At 39.5% G+C, this 19343-nt stretch overlaps 1 protein-coding gene across 2 annotated transcripts in view; it reads right to left on the reverse strand.

Moving 5' to 3' along the window:
• Nucleotides 1-740: 740 nt before the first annotated feature.
• Nucleotides 741-19343, reverse strand: part of CD99 (CD99 molecule (Xg blood group)) — a 32478-nt gene continuing 13875 nt past the window's right edge. Inside the window, exons 2-8 of one of the 2 annotated variants that reach the window (XM_074907770.1) lie at nt 11904-11939; nt 11497-11547; nt 9556-9597; nt 7843-7914; nt 7198-7308; nt 6342-6398; nt 741-5696 (exon numbers count right to left, since the gene is read on the reverse strand). In XM_074907770.1, coding sequence (XP_074763871.1) covers nt 5671-5696; nt 6342-6398; nt 7198-7308; nt 7843-7914; nt 9556-9597; nt 11497-11547; nt 11904-11939 — 395 coding nt within the window. In that variant the 3' untranslated portion in view covers nt 741-5670. The remainder of the gene's footprint in view (nt 5697-6341; nt 6399-7197; nt 7309-7842; nt 7915-9555; nt 9598-11496; nt 11548-11903; nt 11940-19343) is intronic. The other variant, XM_074907778.1, reaches the window with a different exon arrangement.

Genomic DNA, 19343 nt, shown 5'->3' on the forward strand with positions numbered 1-19343 from the left:
TATAGAAAATGAACAAAAATCACAAATGCATCCATCCATGAACATTAAAATCATTGATGCGATTTAAATCCAGTTTTGTCATAGCCTCTTTCTAGTAAACATGTATGCCAGTGCGGTTGTCTCTCAAACTAGACTGACACTGTCACACTGGCGCCCAGTGCCAGTAAGGAGATGGGTGTGTGTCCTCCCTTTTGCTGGGGGGTAAGCTGCAGGAGGTTGTGTCACGCTGTTTTGACTAGGGCAGCAAATACACTCAGAACTCTGCTACCATAAATGGCCGACATGTATGCTTGTGTTGTTGCTGCGTGATTCAGTCTGATGTGGGGCACAGGCTGGCCCCAAGCGCGTTTCTGTCAAGTTACCTAGAATACGCTACAGTATGTGCACGGAATTCATGCTTTTATGCTAACTACAAAAAACTGACGCAACAACATAAACTGGACTGATAAAACCCAGTGATATTGAATCTTCAAGAAGCTTGATGTTTAGGTACGTCAGCTCTACCTCCCCCAGCCCCTGCCAGATTTGAACCAGTAAAATGGTTTCTAAAGGCCTGGTTTATCGTATCACATGGCTTAACTATTTTTAAGCTAGTAATAGAAGCTCCAAAACTCAATTTATGTATCATCATCCCCCTTGTCAGAGCCAGTTGCTCAATCTCAGAAGAGTTAAGGATATTTAGGTTTAAGAGTTGACTTTGTCAGCCAGTTAAAACAAGAATTATATCATGACACAAGAAATCCCATAAATCCACTGTTTATTTTTTTTCCAGAACAACAAAAGCAGGCTCACATGTGCTAATCTTCATATCAGTAATGAATTTGCCTGAAGGAACAGGAAAATTAGCAAGGCTATGTACTAATCCCAGGCAAGTCCAAGCAGCTCACAAACATTCAGCAGCTTTACTTCAAAAGTTGTTTTTGTAAGTGAAGTCTTCCCAAAATGCATTCTCTTGCTTGTCTGCTTGTACTAGTTCATTAGGATATTGAACATTCTCAGCTTAATTTTGGAGATAATGCACGCTTTGTCTAGTTCTTCTGAAGTCAGCTACTGCTCTATCTAGCTAAATATAAGCAATATGAAGCAGGCACAAGAAGGAACGGACCTAGCACTGGAGTCACAACGTCTCGAATACTTGCCCCACTTCTGTTATGGGGCATTGCAGGAACGTTTTAATCTCAGCACTCTCTGTCAAAGATGTGCAACTCTTGCCCAAGAAATCAAATAAACAATAATATATATTAAAACCAAATACAAGGCCTTACACCTGACTGACCATAAATCACAGTTTTATCACTTTCAGAAATCACTGACCCAGCTTTTTCTATGTAAAGGGAAAACAAAGTTCTGCCTAATACTCACCTGACAAGGTGGACAACTTACCTAGTATCTTTTTACTTGCTCTTTCAAGAAAAACCCATATATTTAAGAAATAGCAAATGGGTGGAGAAACAGAGCCAGTATGTCTGTCTGTTCTGTACACCATGTACTTTTAGCCCACCAGGCCTCTTTTAGATGAGACAAGCTAAAAGAGAAGAAGAGGGCAGTCTCAACTCACCACAGTTTCAGCCACATCTTTCCTGTGGGCAGAGGTTAGACATTGCTCTCTTTGGCATGGGTGACCTGCTGTATGAGTCTATCAGAGACGAAAGAATCAAATTACACACTAGATCTCCTGGGGAAGGCCACTAATATCCTACAGCATTCATCCTTGGTCATAAAAATAGAAGCATTTTAATTAAAATATTGAAATATCTGGTAATATTAAAAATATATAAGCCAAATACACAAGTGAATCACTGATATATTTCTTGGCAATGGAAGAATACAATTACTGCAGGCTAGATAAAACTTCAATGGTTTTTCACAGATGGAGGAACATGCATTTTAGTATTTTATTCTTATAGTACTCCAAATGCAGGGGTTTGAAAAAACTGTATTTTTGCCCCATTGAAGTCCTTTTCCTATTTCTAATAATCTCTTCACTTTCTTTCAAATGTGTCTTTTACATCTGTGTAACAGAAAAGAGCAAAGAGAAAATAATCTTTTCTGTTCATGAAAAGGTTAAGGTTTGTTTCATAATCTTCTCAAGTGAAAAACAGAGAGTATAGAACATTTTAGATAGTGGTCTAAAATGACTAGTGAGAAAACCATCGAAATGCACAATTGGGAGTGTAATTCAGCCCAAGGTACACTGAAAGCTGAGCGCACTAAAAAGTTTTCCTCAGCATTCAAAATTCGGCAGATACTGAAATGAGCATGAATAGGAGCTACAGTAAAAAGCTGCCGAATTTTACATTTAAGTATTGCCTGATTGATGAATTTGTTTGGGTAAGTTTGGATAAGTATTTGAAATAGACATCACGTTTGAAAACTGTCAAAATATTTTTCAAGCAATCCTTTCACTGAGAGTTAGGATGAACTACACTGCCACTTCAGCTCCCCTGCAGAAGCTAAAGTGACATGATATTCTGCAAGAAGATCCTGCTTTCTTTTTTCCCTCCTATAACTGAAGGTAACTCCTCCTCCTCAAAGGAGGTAGACTGGAGAAAAAACAACCGAAGCAGGTGTGCCACAGGACCAGGTTGGAGCTCTCTGTAGCCATCTATTTAAACCCAGCTTAATAGTGAAGGTACCTCACCAGGAGCAAACTTGCAGTTTCAGCCCAGAAAGGACAGTAACTTTTCATCTGACTTCAGTCTGGCTGAAACCTGTAACTAGAACCTTAACCCCCAAACTGGGATCTGAAATTCACTGACAGCCCATAAGGCCACGATGGGCAGCAGCTGATCGTGGGAGATAATCATAAAAATAGGGTGAAGAATAATTGTTAACTGATAATGCTCCCCAATGAATGTGAGAAATAATGAATTCAGATATCTTGCATCGTGCTCTTACACAATGCAAGAGCAGTTGAGCTAGGAAGACACAAGATCAAAGTCTCAATGGGTAGCGAGGCAAATAGCAATGTAGTAATACCCTGATAACTGAAAATTAAGTGTACTGCTACATTTTATCCACAGATAAGTAACAAAACCCCATAAACTGGCAGTTTCTTGCTCACCACACAAGAAGAGCCTGAAATGTCAAGCCTTCTCTTTAATTTTTTCTTCCTAGGTGACAGCAGCCAGTCTTTCCTCCTTCTCTCACAACACGAGCCCGTGAAGCCATAAATGGACAAAGCCAGAAGAGATGAAAGCTGCTGAAATCAGTATTACAAGAGCCACTCCCTCCAAACATCTTTAGGTTTGCCTGCTTTGTGGGGTATAGCTGTGCCCAAATTTCATGCAGCAATCTATGCCTGTTTAGACTGAAAAAAAATCAGTAAGTTTGCTACTAGTCGCTTGGCAACCCTTGCACTGCCATCTCATTTAGTTATGGTCCTCATATCAGAAGGTGAGACAATGACACATGGCCCTGCAAAAGCATCTAGTCCTAAAGGCTGAGATGACGGATGAGGAACACTTAATGCAGACACCCTTAAGTTTGCCAATACTAAGCCTTCTATTGCTGTGCATATTTTCAGTAGACATGCCTGTCCTTCACACAGATAGAGGTCTTCTCTGCACTTTGCACTGGTAAGCACCCTGTGAAAACAGCTCACAAATTTGTGGCTATTGGCCAAATTTCTCCTAAAACAATTAAAACGTCTGTAGGAAGTACACCTGTATTGCTGATGGAGCAGGAAGAGAAAGTTTCCCTTTGAAGGCTGCTTCTCTGCTAGAGCACCAAAATTCTTGTATTTCTAGAGCTAATAAGAAGGAAAATACATAAACACTTTTATTTTTTTAAATTTATTTTTAGAAAAAAATCACAATATTGATAGGAGGTTTTAATAAGTAATTTTTAGGCTTGCAAAAGCTGAAGGATTCAAAAGTCTGGTTAGCTAAAAGCTAGTTTGAGCTTCCCCCACCACTTTATCCCTCTAACAATCACTCGCTTATTTCTGTTTTCTCTGCATTTGGCATTGATATGAGATACCTGTTTATACATGCAGGTAAGCAGTACATTTCATTTCTTTGTATTTACATATATCAAATGTTTATATAAAAATCACTTCTCCACCCTCAAACACACTTAGAGGTTTTAGCATTTTTATACTAAAAAAACAGAAGTGGGGCAAAAAGAGGTTTACAAATTAATTCCATAACAAAATACTAAATCTGTGAAAAGCTTTGTTGCAAGCTAAGAAACATGTACAAGAAATTCTTAAATGAATTATCCTTGGTATACATTCATATTTGAATGCACAGTATATTTACATGTTTATCCAAATTCATAATGACTTCTAAGATGTTCCATGAAATGTCATCTTCCTGTAGAATTTTGTCAGGTGGCTGAAGCACATTACTAAGACACGTACTGTAAAACTGCATGAAAATTGGAAACAATTAGAATGAAAGCCAACAGAACTGGTCAGACTATTCCTTCCAGACAAAACTAGTTATTATTCCAGACACAGTCCTTTAACTGCTGAAGTTAAATGAGTTGCAGTTTTTCATGTTTCCACAGATCCTGGAAACCTTCCTGTGGCTTTCAAGAGCCACAGCAAAGCTCACAAGTGTTTTCAGTTGAGGATGCAATCATAGGTCCTCATCCCGGTGGCAATCCTTCACAAGTCCAAAAGCATTCTTCACACATATGCTATTTATACTGGTTCAATGGACGCTTGTGGTGTGAGGCTGGGTTGTTCTGGTCAATCTTGCTATTATGTTCTTTTAAACTGTAGTGCTGTTTCTGTCTTTTAAGTGCGTATGATAAGCCTTCTGAATTCAACATTGTTTTCTATTAAGTTTTTGATTATGAAAGCCTGAAGATGTTAATCCCCATGCCCCAATACTTCATCCACAACTGTTTAGACAACTGCCAAAAATCAATCTCACCAGACGCACAAAATCCAATTATGGTTCTGATGTGCAAACCAGGCTTTTCCACATCTGACCAGCTCAGTACTTGCTAAATAGGAAGAGCCAGAAAAGATGCCTTCATATCTTAATGCACCCTTGTCTAAGTGCATTCTGAATCTGTACCAGACAGATTAAAAAAAAAAAATAAATGCAAAAACAAAATTCTGATTTTTTGTCTCTTGGATGCTCAAGAACAAGAATCTCTTCCCTGGTGGCTGACCCAGGCAGCTACACAGATCGTATTGGCAGCACCCACACCCAGATCCATTACACCCACACAGTGAGCCGTCTGCTTTCAGGTGCCCACAACATATATCAAGTTGTTTGGTTGGTACACTCACTGCGTACAGGATATTAAAAAAATGTTTATACTGCCTGAAAGCAACGACATAACAAAACATTAATTGCTTATTGGTTTTGGAGAGGTAAGGAAAAGTTAAACATACTGAATGCACTTGAGATACACCCATTTGTCACAGGACTAAAGGAAAGAATGTAAAGGCACAACATACTTCTACACTCCTGTCATTAAGGCCATATATTGGTGTGCAACAACGCTTCACAGGGCTAACCATACAGAAGTATGTATTCAGGTCTAAGTCACACTCCCAGAGGTGTTTCAAACAAGAATTGTTTTCTCATGCAACTTCAGACTCTGTTGTTTATATTATGGGTTTTTTGTTTCTTTTTTTTTTTTTTTCAGGCAGAATGCAGGCTCTCTATCCAGTTTCAATGATCTGTTCTTCATCATGTTATCTTTAATTTAGTTCTCCAGAAGTGTGCGCTGAACTAAAAAGTGAAAAACTCAAGATTAGTACACTAAGTTAATATACATTGCAAGTTATGTCTTACTATGTAAAAGTATATGTGGACACCAGACTTTTTCAGTAGGCATTTGAAACTGTAGGATAAATTCAGGTAAGCAGAGGCTTGATTCTGCGAAGCCAGTACTGTCCATATCAAGGGATATTACATCCCAGATTTCTCACTCAAATCAATACATCCTACTAGATCCATGTAGCTATCTACACTTGCAGTATAAACCAACATGCAGTTCCTGACTTGCAGTTTTGCAGATGCAGAATTGAAATGGAGTACAGTCTGCATAACTGACAGAAAAAGTAGGTTATTGAAACAAAGTGCTAGCCTAGGTTATCATTAAATTCAATTCTTTACTTTCTCTAAGCTCTTGTATTTCAAAGACTCCTCAAGGTAATAAAACAATCCATTCAAAGAATAAAACACTAGGGAAGAGTGGCCATGTTATCAGAACTGAAACAACTCAGTTTTAAGTTAGTTGTCATGGTAGTTACAAAAACTAGAAACAAAACAAAACGGCAGAAGTATTCTTCTCCATTATGCTAGATATCAATAAAGTGCATTTAATAGGATCCCCACCAAAAAGTTGATCTTCTATCTAGGTTCTTCTCTTACCAGGTGGCTCAGATTGTGCTCCCCGATGGCTTTCCATATTCACATTCTCTTCATCTGCTGGGAAACAGACAGATATTTAGCATTCAAATTTTCTTATCTTTGAAGCTGTTAATAGAGATAATTTGATAGAAGAAACAGCACTGAAGAAACTGGGCTACTGAAAGTAGTTGAGCTGCCCCTGTGTTTCCCGCATGTTAATTTTAACATGCATGATAGTTGTTACTCAGTTTCCAAACTTCCCAAATTACAAAACATCAGTGCCAGGCTGGATGGCTGCTCTATTATGTCTCTCCACCAACTAGTCATAAGGACTACACAAAACCAAAGCTTCTGCCCCACCTGTCACCCACAATACTCCCAAAGTTCTCTGTTCTGAGTTATATCTTATTTAGGTGGAAAGGAAGCAGATAGCAAGCAACAGATGACTGCAGAAGAAAGAATCATTTGGGGATGAACATCCAGGTAGTTGTCAGAAAACTAATATGTAGGCAAGCATCTTGTGATGGCACAAGGGCAAGATTTACAAAATTAGAAACAACAAAGTATTTATCAGCATGAAAATTGTCTCTAATCCCCAACCTCCGCTCAATTTTCCTTAAAGAAACATTTTCTTGCAGTGTCTCCTGCTTAGTCTTTAGCAGGAAGTGCTTTTATTTTAAGAAATGCAAAGCCTTAAGTCTGTCTGCTTCTCAAAGTCTAAATCTTAGGCAAGGCACTTTTTGGACATTCTGTCTTGGATGACTAGTAAGAGCAATTACCCCTTGTGAACACAAATTCACTATGCTACTAAAACTATCTTATGCTTAAGATCAATTTCTAGCCCCTATATAAACCAAGACTAGTTTAGAATTCTTACCGCTTTGTTTGAAACAGAGTTTCTTCTTCTGGTAAGCAATAAAACTAGATACTGCTCCAATTACAGTAGCAACCACAGCACTTACAATTCCAGCTACTGCTCCCTGAGAAGCTGGGGGGAGAGGAAAAAAAAACCCACTTGTGTACATTTTTCAGAATTAAAACTTGTATTGTCTCAAAGTAAACCCTGTGAACACTTCCAAAAACCAGTAATTTGAATTACATGAAACTGTAGTAATCAACTCTTTCATTGTGAATAATGAAAAGTGAATCTTCTAATTTTATAAGCATTGATTTCTTAGCAATGTCTCTTGTTAAGCATGCATGTTTTAAGCTCCACTAATTAAAAAAGCTACTCTTTCATAGCCAAATCTAAGTTGTATGCACACAATCACTACACCAACATCTCTGAGACATTAACACTTTTTAAAAATTTGCAACATAGCATTTGTAAAGAATTATGAAAGGTTTATCTGGGTTTTTTTGGCAGAGACAGAACATACTGCTTCTGAAATGGAAGGTATGATCTTAAGTTTCAGATACCAGAACCACAGGTGTTACATATTAGATCACATTAACCAGCTTGTGGGCAAGGTTTTACCAAAAGCTCGGATATCCATAGGATCAATAGGAAGCACAACCTTACCATTGCTGTCACTACCATCACCTCCTCCTTTTGGTAAACTGCTATCATATAGTTCTGAATCATCAAAGTTGCCTATAAAAAATGAAAATAATATTATCTTACATGTTTTAAGTTCAGTGAAAAGACACCTCAAGGTACATAATGGCACAGAAATTTTCTCTAGATTGTTCAGCTGAGTTCATGGTGGTTTTAGGCTCAGCATCATAGTCACAACATATTCACATTTCAAAAGTCACCCCAATCTCAAGTCCCTTCAGCTCAGCACTATATAGTTTGTTAGCAGCACTGCTTCCTCTGGACTTCCTGAACAACTGAGAGAAGTCAGTGTCCAAGAGCAGGTAGTACTGCATAAGTCATAGGCTAAGCAAGCAAGAAGCCCTGTACGCTACTTAAATGGAACAGCCCAAGTCTCACTATCCTGTTAAAGCAGAGAAAGGACATGGACAGGAAAGGACTATTTCTTTTCAAAGCTGAAGCTGTGAATGTTTCTTCAGAGTTGGGTTTCTAAGTCACAACCAGTCTTTTGAAACTGTACAACACAGTAGCTAGAGGAAAAACAAGAGTTCAGCATGCCACAGTCCAGTGCTGCAGTACTTGCATGACAATGGGAAGATAAAATTATAATTCTCTCCTCTGATTTATGGCAGGACACTGAACCAGTCCCTCTCTATTTCCATTGGACCCTACCTCATGGCACCTGAGTTCTCCTCCTTCCCTCTGCTGTCAAACTAATCTTTAGTTTATGCAATGCAAGTCTGTTTCAAGCAGAAAAACTAAATGCATTACATCAGGGGATGTTTTAGTTGGGAGGCAAAAGCACTGTACTCAGGCACACAAGACCCAAATTCAAGTATCTGATGCAAAGCAGGCAGGAAAATGAAGAAGAACCAGGGTTTGCATTCCAGGTAAGGACTCTTTACCACCACATTAATGGATAATGACATCAGAGCTGCATCCCTCTGAATCGGTTTTGTTCTCAGTCAGGCAAAGACAGAGAAGACCTCTAAAGCACAACAGGCAGGGAAGGACATGTATTTTAAGCCTACCTTTCAAACACAAAAGAGTTGAATTTTTTTAAAAAGAAAAAACAAACATCAAAACCAAAAAACTCTCCAACCTTTAATTTTGAGCTTTACTTCTAATTTAGATGCTTTAAGAATACCGATCAAAAGTAGTTCCTACTTAGTTTTTAGCATGACTAGCAGGGATTCAGTCTGTAAAGATGAAAGAACTCAATCTACTACACAGGTGCTCCACCCCAGGCAGCCAAGAACAGCATTGCCCCAAGCACGCACTCTGTCTCATCCTTCCTCCTCTCCATACCATTCCACTTTTAAATGAAAGTGACTTGGCAGGTTTGATATGGAATTTCAAGACTGCTGCAAAGATTATTTGTAAGACAATTTTTCCTCAGTGTTTATCCAGTGCAACATCTGACATACACCGCAGTCAGTGAACAAGGAGTAATTATCAGAAGTTTAATTGAGATCGTAAAACCATGTCACAACTCAGGAGTTTGTGCTAGAAGCCTTACCAGTGTCTTTAGGATGTGCAGGCGGACCTGGCTTGGGGTTATATACACACAAAAGAGATACAGGAAACAAAAAGTTAAGATATAAGAAGCAGACTACAATACAGCAACATTGAAAGGGACTAGGAAAGATCAACAAATACTTTTCTACTGTTCAGAAATTCCTGTTAGGTCAGTCTTACCAGTGTCTTTAGGATTTGTTGGCGGACCTGGCTTGCGGTCATCTGTAGACAAACAGAGTTAGAATAAAGTGAGCAAAGTTACTAGTGTGAAGAGACCAAAAGCAGAATGACCTTGAAAGACTATATAACCTAAAAATTGGTATCAAATCTTCCCCATGTCATTTTCCTTTCCTTTCATTAGCTAACGCTGTATTTGCTTGGTTATTTTAGGTAGAACACTGTATTTTAATAAAATTAACAGTGTTTCTGCTACATTAGCCTGTACGTCAGACTCTTGCTATAACTGAACATATACAGAAGAACTCACTGAGTGTTCTGGAGCATTTTAGTTTGCACATCTGATTTCAAATGCTGAACTTCTTTACATTTTTCTACCAGGCACAGATTACTTGGCTGTTTCTGCTTTTAAGACTACCAGATTTTAACCAATAAAAAAGGTTGGTAATTCACTTTAGAAAAAAAAAAATAATAAAAAGGACAAGATAACACACAATAGAACTAGAAATATGGTCCCTACAATGACACTTCATTTAGCTTGCCACAAAACAGGAGAATAAGAGATCTTAGTAATTATCTCTGTACTGTCTGGTCACAGTCTTTGTTGCCCACATCAAATTCACACACCAGCAGTGGTTTTCTAAAACTGTTTTCACCAACAGCTCAACAAATCCAGCAGCCCATTTGTTCTGTATGCTACTTCTTGATGTTGCATGGCCTTGCCTCCTCCCAGATCTAGCACAACTCTGATCAGGTCATCTCAGGCTCTCTGCATACTCAGAGACAGGCACCTTCAGAGTACAGTTCTAAAACCCCAATTTAGGCTTGTCATCCTATAAATGTTCCTCTCTCTTCACCTACCTGAACCATCCAATTCAGTCAGCTGTTTCTCAATTAGCCAACTGTTCTCAAAATGGCCAGCAGCTGGAAACAGACTGCTTTAAGAGAGACAAAACTTCAGAGGACTAAATCAAATAGAGCAGCAAACAGTGCTACTGTCCTACAGCTGTATGCCCTGTGTTAGGAAAGCTGTCTGTACTGCAACAGGTCTAGTGATAGCTATGGTGCATTATCTGCCTAAGTGGACGCATTATTTACTGGCTGAGTGAAAACAATACTGCAATTTCTACTGCTGCCCACAGTGCATAAGCACGTTAGAAATGGTACCTTCCTCCATATTATTTCAAACAGATTAATGTTTCTTTGTGCTACTAAAGTTAGTTCTTGGATAGAAAGAGATTACTTCAGATTTAAAAACTACTTCCATAAGTAATAGTTTATGGAATTAGTGCCATCTAGTGAAGACATATGAAACAAGTAGGACTTGGTTAAGAAATGAGTGAAATACATACAGCTTTTGTGATGCAGACCGTTAAAAATGAAGGTAAATAAACACACCCAGACTGCAATGATTTTTATCTGCAGTCTCTTACCTTAATCAACTCAGTGCCCTTACTACATTTAGGTAATAAAGGATGGATAGACATTGCATGAAGTACCACTGAGCAGTATCTAGGAAAACATGATACACAAAATGCACCCCATAATGTTTTCACCAAGAATATAATGGCATGGTCACAGAAGAGCATCACAGAGTTACCAGGCATTATCTGTCAAACTACAGCACTACATGCTGCTTTTGGTGATCATGGTACATGCCAAGGGCCAGATTGAGGTGAGCATGCTCAAAATACACAGATTGAAAGCCAACAGAAGGATTCTCACAGGGTTTTTAAGCTTGTGAAATCAGAAAGTAAATTTGTGAAAGCACTATCAGAAGACTCCAAAACGCAGAAATCCTTTTGCTGTTAGGGAACTGCTTTATTTTATGGAAATATCACAGCTCTTTAAACTGAAAAACTGAAAAATTCAGGCTCTTGAATTACTATGTACAACTACACTTGACTTCACATTAAAAGGCATTACAAGCCAATTAGATCTCACCAAAATCTGATGGTGGTGGCTTCTGAGATGGAAGAGGCTTCTTCGTAGTTTCTGTCAGGGATGGTTAGAAAAAGAAGTTTAAGTACTATTTAATACACTGTTCAGAAGATACATGAAGGACAACAGTAAGCCTATGTCTATACAGTGAAAAGCACAAGATCAACTCTATACAGCAAGACACTTTCCCCTTTAGAGGAATCCCTGAGCGTTCCCAAAGACAAATTTCAGTTCCTCCAGCAACATTTTGACACACCCATAGCTGAATTATTCCACTGAAGTTTAAACAAACCATATGTGGGGAAGGAATCATACTTGGTCATGCATTGAATACTCAGAAGCAAACAAGTCAAAAGAGCAGCCACTGTATTCCCACCTACCTCCCAAAATTGCAAGAGTGTAATAATTACCTAATGCATCTTCTAAGCTGAAGTCATCAAAATTGCCTGTAAAAGATGAAAGCAACAGTAGAGAACACTGTTTTTTCTTACTCAAAACCAACACTTATTACAGTCATAAACATGTATTTGATCTATCCTGAAGTATATTTTTTGCTTCCTGCATCAGAGTAGAAGAGCATTTTGAGTCAGGGCTGAAGACAGACATTATTCTCTATTTCTCCAGACCACTGTCCACACATCTCTTTAGAAAACAAAGGAACAGCACTAAAAATTTTCTCTATAGAAAGGATCCAAGGGCCAGAACATATATTCCTACAGTCAGTATAATGCACTTAGCACTTTATTCTTGCCACTGCTATTGCATGCTTTTTTAGTGCCATCCACAGCATATTCTTTTCCAGCCTTCTTTCCACCGAACCACAAAATGACCAGGGGCACAGCTGCAATTCACAGGAATTTACAAGATTCAAGTGTGAAGAACAACCTTGGAACACAAAGACCAGTATGAAAGTTACATGATTGGGTAATGGATTTAATACCTTGTCATTAAAAATTAATTTCTATGGGTTTCTAAGACGTATCTTTTCCCCCAACAAAGGTTAACAGTATGAAGGTGGTTAAGTTATTAGCACAGATGATCTTGAGCAGTTTCTTCAACTTCCTAAAAGACAGCTAAACACAGCTGTCACACTATGGGCTCTCCACTCCAGGTTTCATTTTCAGCCCTTAGGAAAAGAACATTCTCTCTTGCTGTATTAGGTCAGTTGCTAGAGCTACTACTGCTTACCCAGCCAACTGCAAACACACTAACTCAAAATATTCATGATACGAACTAGTTTCACAGCATGAATATAGTAGTGTGATCTCAGCAGCAGAAATCTGTAAGAGAAATGGACAGCTAAAACAACTGCTTGGGATATTTTTTTATAGTTCAGCATTCCTCCTTCCACTGAAGCATGGAAAAAAAAAAGCATGAAAGTAGATACCAGCTATTCAACAAAAAGACATCCAGATATACTGCTCCAGCCCCACAGAAGCTGGAAGACTTTTTCTACCTACTGAGCATTAAGCCAGCCAGAGATACCTTAATTCAGAAGATAAACACATAAAGCATTGATGTGTCTGGCTTTTCCTCTAAGAATGTAGCTACAGAAGAGGAATCAGAATAGGCCACTGCCAGTTCTGAAGAGAGGAATAAAAAACAAACATCAAAAATCAACATGACAGACAGACCAAATTAAGACAAGGACAAGTCACGAGTCTAGTACCAGGAATGGCAGATGCTCATACACTTGGTGACATCTTTCAATCTCAACTGAGGTTAAAACTGAAATCTCTTTTGCTTCTCAGAAAACTGCACTAATACGCCTTTTTTTTTTTTTTTTTGGTGGAAAAAATGAAACTAAGATACATTTTAATTTTTTTAATATGGAAGCAAGGAATGACAACTGGAATAAAAAAATAATAATCAAAGGCATGCTTGGAGTTTCCTGTAACACCCTACAAGCTAGTCTTCAGTTTGGCCAACTGAACTGCTACAGGAGAAACTGAAATCTGAAGTCTAAGCAGTGATACCCATATCATACATATGAACAGAGTCCACCTTGCTCACAGCCAAGTCGGGAGGTAGCACTGCCTGGTCTGACAAACCCTTTCATGGTAAAAGAGGCAATTCATGGCTTTATTGTGGTACATGAATGATGTGCCTTTAGAATGGGCTGGATACAGTAGTTAGGTATAGAACCTGGATAGAAAGCACGAAGATATTTCACTTAGTGTTCTTCACTACAGGTGGAAGCCATAAGCTCTTATATACTTAGCTCATGAAAAACTGTTTCACAGAATGCAAAATATTTGCAGGTTGTTTATCTGAAGCTTACATCATCTTGCAATACAATCTTAAAAATCTCAGTAAAATGAGCAGTTGCCAAGACCCAAATCTCAGTTACTTCTGAAGTGACCCCTTTGTTTAGACTGCACCAAGAAACCTCCATGTTAACAGGCAAAAAAGGTCAAAACACTCAAGAGAAATTTAAACACATATTTGCATAGTTGTTTCACAAACTTGAATTCTGGTTGGTTTGTTTTCTCAGGTACATACATCTCTCAGGCTACAGTCCTCCAGGGAGGAATGCCTTTGACAGGACCTCATCAGGTGTTTGCCAGTCTAACACTTAAGAAGGTGGGCAAAAGGACCTGTTGAAGATGCCTGTTCCTCAAAACACCCTGCCACAGCAGCAACCAGAGGATGGACCACCACCATCTGTTAACACCATCTGTCTCAAGGTTAAAGATATATCACCAAGTCAACGAATGTTACACTGATGGGTATATTTCAAGAGCACTATTTCTTTTTAGGAGTGGCAGAGGGAAAAAACAAGCACATATGCTCAGTATTATGCTTTGGTACAGCTGAAGTTTTACCTGGAGCAGAAAAGAGGCTATCTGGAGAGTCTCCCACTGCCACCATGAAACTTAAGTCTGAGGACTCTGAATGGTTCCAGCTGCAGTTATTTTCCCTCAAGAGGAGGAAACCAGCGTAAAAGAGTATGCATTCAGTAAAACTACTGTTTTAAGGGATTTTCACACATGATCTCCATGAAGAAATTTTTTAGGGTGAGACTGCTGACTGCCAATCTCACATAAGACAAGCTTTGAGAGAGCAATAAACAAATCTGAGGGTTAAAGAAAAAAATCATTCTACATTGAAGAATTATTCAATACTCTGCAACAACAGTTCTGTTTTCCAAGTATGCAGCAAGATGTCAGGTTCTTCAAACACAGTAGTTTATCACAATGAAGTAGGAGAAAATATCAAAACCTAGTTTATGAAACTCATTACAATAATCTGCGCTCTGAAGTGCTGGCAGCCTGCTTTCCCAGCAAAGACTGAGTGTTTCTCCACTCTTCATGACAAGCCTTCATTTAAAGCACTTGCTTTTACTCACTTGGCTTTTAGTATGGGTGGGTCCAACTAGAGTTCAATTACTTAGCCTGAAAGGAGAGAGGCTTAGTACCAGGGATTCAACTGGTTCCAGGGAAGAAGCAATCAGACAACAGAGATAAAGCTACAGAACTAGAATAAAGGTAGTAGCAGGATCCAAGAAGGATAAGTCAGCAAGAATATGCTGTAGTCCCTACAGGTTGAAGGAGCACCCAGAGTAAATGAGCTTATGAGAATTTTCATAGCATAAGCAAAGATAACTGCAAATAAAGCAGGTATTATATTATGTATAAAACACAATACAGCAGGTATTTCTACCTCCTAAGGGCACGAGCAAATTCAAGAATGTTTCAGAAGTGTCTACACTATTTTCCTTCCATGTTTGTAGCTCAAATATCAGGATCTCAAGAGACAGATCTTCAGCAGGCTGTCCCCAGTAATCTGCATAGTTTTGTCAGATGGGGGAAAAACACCAGGTAAACAAAGAGCAAACATGAAAAGCTGATGAGCTAGAGGGTATTCAAGAGAGCCAAGTAACTATGCAACTAGGAGTCCTTTGCAAAGGCCCATCACCACTCTCAGATACTTACTGCTGCGGTATTAGTCATATTTACATTCCACTGCAGAAGGCAATACGAGCTTTGGAAAGTTCCCCCATTAGTCACGTGTATGGCGACGCACCAAGAAAGGAGGCTTGTGATGAATCACCACAAACATTCTGACTTGAGCAACAGACTGCTTGAATTTTGTTTTTCTAAAAATCTTTCCCCAGTACCCTGCGCACCACGGGGTGCCACAGAGCCTGAATACTGCAGCTGGTCTTCCAGTTGTAAACCTACAGACCAGGTGACAGTGGTCAGCTTGGCCCCATCCCACTTATGGATGTTACCTGCCATTCTGTCAGTGGCCAACAAACATGAAATCATAGAAAAATACAGTATCTTCAGCTGGAAAGAACCCATAAGGATCATCAAGCCCAACTCCCTGCTCCTTACAGGACTACCTAAAACTAAACCCTATGACTGAAGTATCATCCAGATTCTCCTTGAACTCTGACAGGCTTGGTGCCATGACCACCTCCCTGGGGAGCCTGTTCCAGTGACTAACCAACCTTTCAGTGAAGACCGTTTTCCTATTATTCAGCCTGATCTTCCCCTGACACAGCTTCACTCCATCTCCTTGTGTCCTATCACTGGTCACCAGAAAGAGGAGATCTGCACATCCCCCTCTGCTGCTCCTCTTGAGGAAGCTGTAGACTGTGATGTCACCCCTCAGCCTTCTCTTCTCCAAGCTGAACAAACCAAGTGAACTCACCTCTCCTTGTAAGTCTTGCCTTCGAGGCCTTTCATCATCTTGGTCACTCTCCTCTGGATACCCTCTAGTAGTTTCATCATAGAATCATTTAGGGTGGAAAAGACCTTTAAGATCATTGAGTCCAACCATCTGATGTCCTTATATTGAAGTGCCCAAAACTGCACACAGTCCTCAAGGTGAGGCCTCACCAGTGCAGTGTAGGGTAGGACAATCACCACCCTCGATGAGATAGCTATGCTGTGCTTGATGCACCCCAGGACACGGTTGGCCTGTTTGGCTGCTAGGGCCTACTGTCGACTCATTCTCAACTTGTCATCAACCCACATCCCCACATCTCTTTCTGCAGGGCTGATCTCCAGCCTCTTGTCACCCAATTTGTACACACAACCAGGATTATTCCAACCCCAGTATGGAACTCAGCACCTGCTCTTGTTAAATTTCATACAGTTGGCAATTGCCCAACTTGGGTCTGTCCTGCTGCCTAACCGCTCATTTACATGAAATCTGCAAAAATCTTGAGCTCAAAGAGGCCTCCCATCTCTGTAGAGTTTACACAAGGTTTGGCAGCCCTCTTGCAGGATGAGAATGCTGGTAGCCACAAGGGCATAAACTCTCGGGCAAGTAGTTGAAAAGCAGCTTCTCTAACTTCCAGCAAGGAAACTGGATTCTATATTCCTGAGTCTTGTGCTCCTTCCTTCTGGGGGACTGAAAACACAAGGGGCAGAAATATTCAACACCTAATCGTAACAGAAGCTACAGAAAATACAGGAAGGCCAACACACTGAAACCTGTTCATGAAACTTCACATAACAGCAAAGCCATCACATCCCTTACAACTGCTTTTTGAGCTTACCAGCACTTGATTTCAATCCAGGTTTTGCCCCACCAGCATTAGTTATCTACAACAGAAGACTTCTACTGCTCAGCTCACATTCTGACAGTTATTTTCTAACATGTCCTAAACAGACAAAACCAAGAGTAGCACTTTCATCACAAAAAAACTGGGAGAAAGATGACTTCGCTCTCCACACCTTATTGTAAGAACCGCCTTTCTAAGGTTTTAAATGGAGAGCCCGAAACATGAAAACCACTCACTGCAAGTGGAAGAATGTACTTAAAACTGTACTCCTCCTCTCAGCCCGGGCAGAGGTTTGCAGGCAAGATCCCTCTGAGTCAGGCAATGCAGATGGGATGTTTACTCCCACTGCCAAGCAGCAGTTTATAATTAGCCCTGCCTGGAGTCTCATGAAATTAAATGCCACACAGTTGGTTCCTCCTACAAGTACCCACCTATCGATGCTGCTTTTCAAGTTTAGTTTCTCTGCAGAGCAAGAGAAAACAAAAAGCTTTGCGTAAAGGTCTGTTTAGAAGAATGAAGCCCCTTCCTACCTAAAATAATTAGGGCTCAAACACAAATAACAACTGTAAAATCAGCCAAAAAACAAAGGTAATTTTTTACATCTGGGAAGTGTCTGCTTTCTACATATCTGGAGTATTCACTAACGCATCTGATGGGAATAAAGTCAGCTAAGCCTCTGCTGCAACCAATAAAAAGATTTATTTCCACTTCAAAAAGATGCATGACTATCCTAATAACTATCATATTTAATTTTTGTACAGTGAGTCAAGTGCTACTTCCCTGAAAAGTTACTTTATTTGCACCAATCTTGAAAATACAGTACAGGAAAAGTTAGGTAATTATGTGGTTTTATCTTTTTCTGATCTGACTGCTAGAAAACAGTTTTTAGACTAATCTGTGATTTTAATATTTAAATTATTAACAACTCCTTCCACACAAAAATGGCAATTCAATATTTTAGAAAAGCCAACAAGGTCACATTTTGACTTAAAACTATTTGCTTAAATAACTGTAGTCATGGGAGGGTTTTTTAACAGAACATGGTAAAATAAGCCTTTTACTGGGGAAGAAAAACCCGTATTTTGAAATACAGTTTGGAGGATTTTGCTTGTCAAAGTTTCCCATGCACTGGGAAACTTTTGTTGTCCCTTTCAACCGTAGAAAGTAGAAAAATACAATGGGGCTCTAAACATTAGCTATAAGCAGAGTTTTCCGGGGAGGATTTGATACAGGAATAAGAGGACAGAATGAATAGCTCTAAATCAGCAGAAAGCATACAGAAGAACCAGGTCAACCACAAAGCTAGAGAATTAACATGATGGCAAGAGTCCTGCCAAATGCCGAGCTGCTTATCCAGAAACAAGAAAGGGTAAAAGACAACTACACAATAGTTACAAAAGGTCTAAGAACTCCTGTGAGTCCCTTCGCTCAAGTAGTGAAAATAAAAGCAAATATTTGGCATCTTAATCACACCTTGCTCAGTGATGGGTTGACTGCCACAGTCTGGTTGTTTTCCTACAGTTTGTAATTCTGCATGTCCATAACTGATGTGACCACCTTCCCTCCTAGCAATGGTTTGGACGTGTGGTGATTCTCTTCTGGTTACAACCCTCAGCGTCAAACCAACATCAAACATCTAATGGCAAAGCCACAGGTCCCAGACTTCCTCCTTAAGCTTAGAAGAGCTTTCAAAGCACTGTCACTAAGAGCAGCTTCGAAGGAGGTAAAGTATTTTCCATGCTTCATGGAAAGTTGATTCTTGCAGAGAGTACCTTTCCACATACTTAAAATTTTCAAAACCTGGGTGACCACAGTCCTGGGCAACCTGCAGCGGCTGACCCTGCTGGAGAATGGGGTGGGACTGGAAGGTCTCCAAAGGTGCCCTCCAGACTCAGCACCCTGTGGTTCTGTGACTTGGGCCAACTGTAGTCACTGGACCAAACTCCTTGTGCTACAAAACTCATATAACTACAAACAAAATAAATCCCCCTGTCCCTCTGCAATTGTTTTTACAGATGAGAACTAAAATACATTGAAGCACATATTTATTTGACTTTGGCTCATTTCTTCTTACCTGTAACTTCAGGAGGGCCTGACCATGCTTCAAGTCTGCAAATGTCATATGCTGTGCTTATTGCTATTTCACCTAAATACCTGGCCTTACTCAGCATAAATGCTTTGTTAAAATTAGTGAGTGTTTTAATAAAGTATTTTCTAGAAAGCAAATACTAAGTTTCTTTTTGTGTAAAGTCAGGGACTACGGCAAAATACGACTGGCAGACAGAAGCACAGTCTTGTCTGCATTCACGTACAGCACACCCTTGAGGAAAGT

The sequence above is a fragment of the Athene noctua genome, chromosome 1 (assembly GCF_965140245.1).
Source record: "Athene noctua chromosome 1, bAthNoc1.hap1.1, whole genome shotgun sequence".
Lineage (NCBI taxonomy): Eukaryota > Metazoa > Chordata > Aves > Strigiformes > Strigidae > Athene > Athene noctua.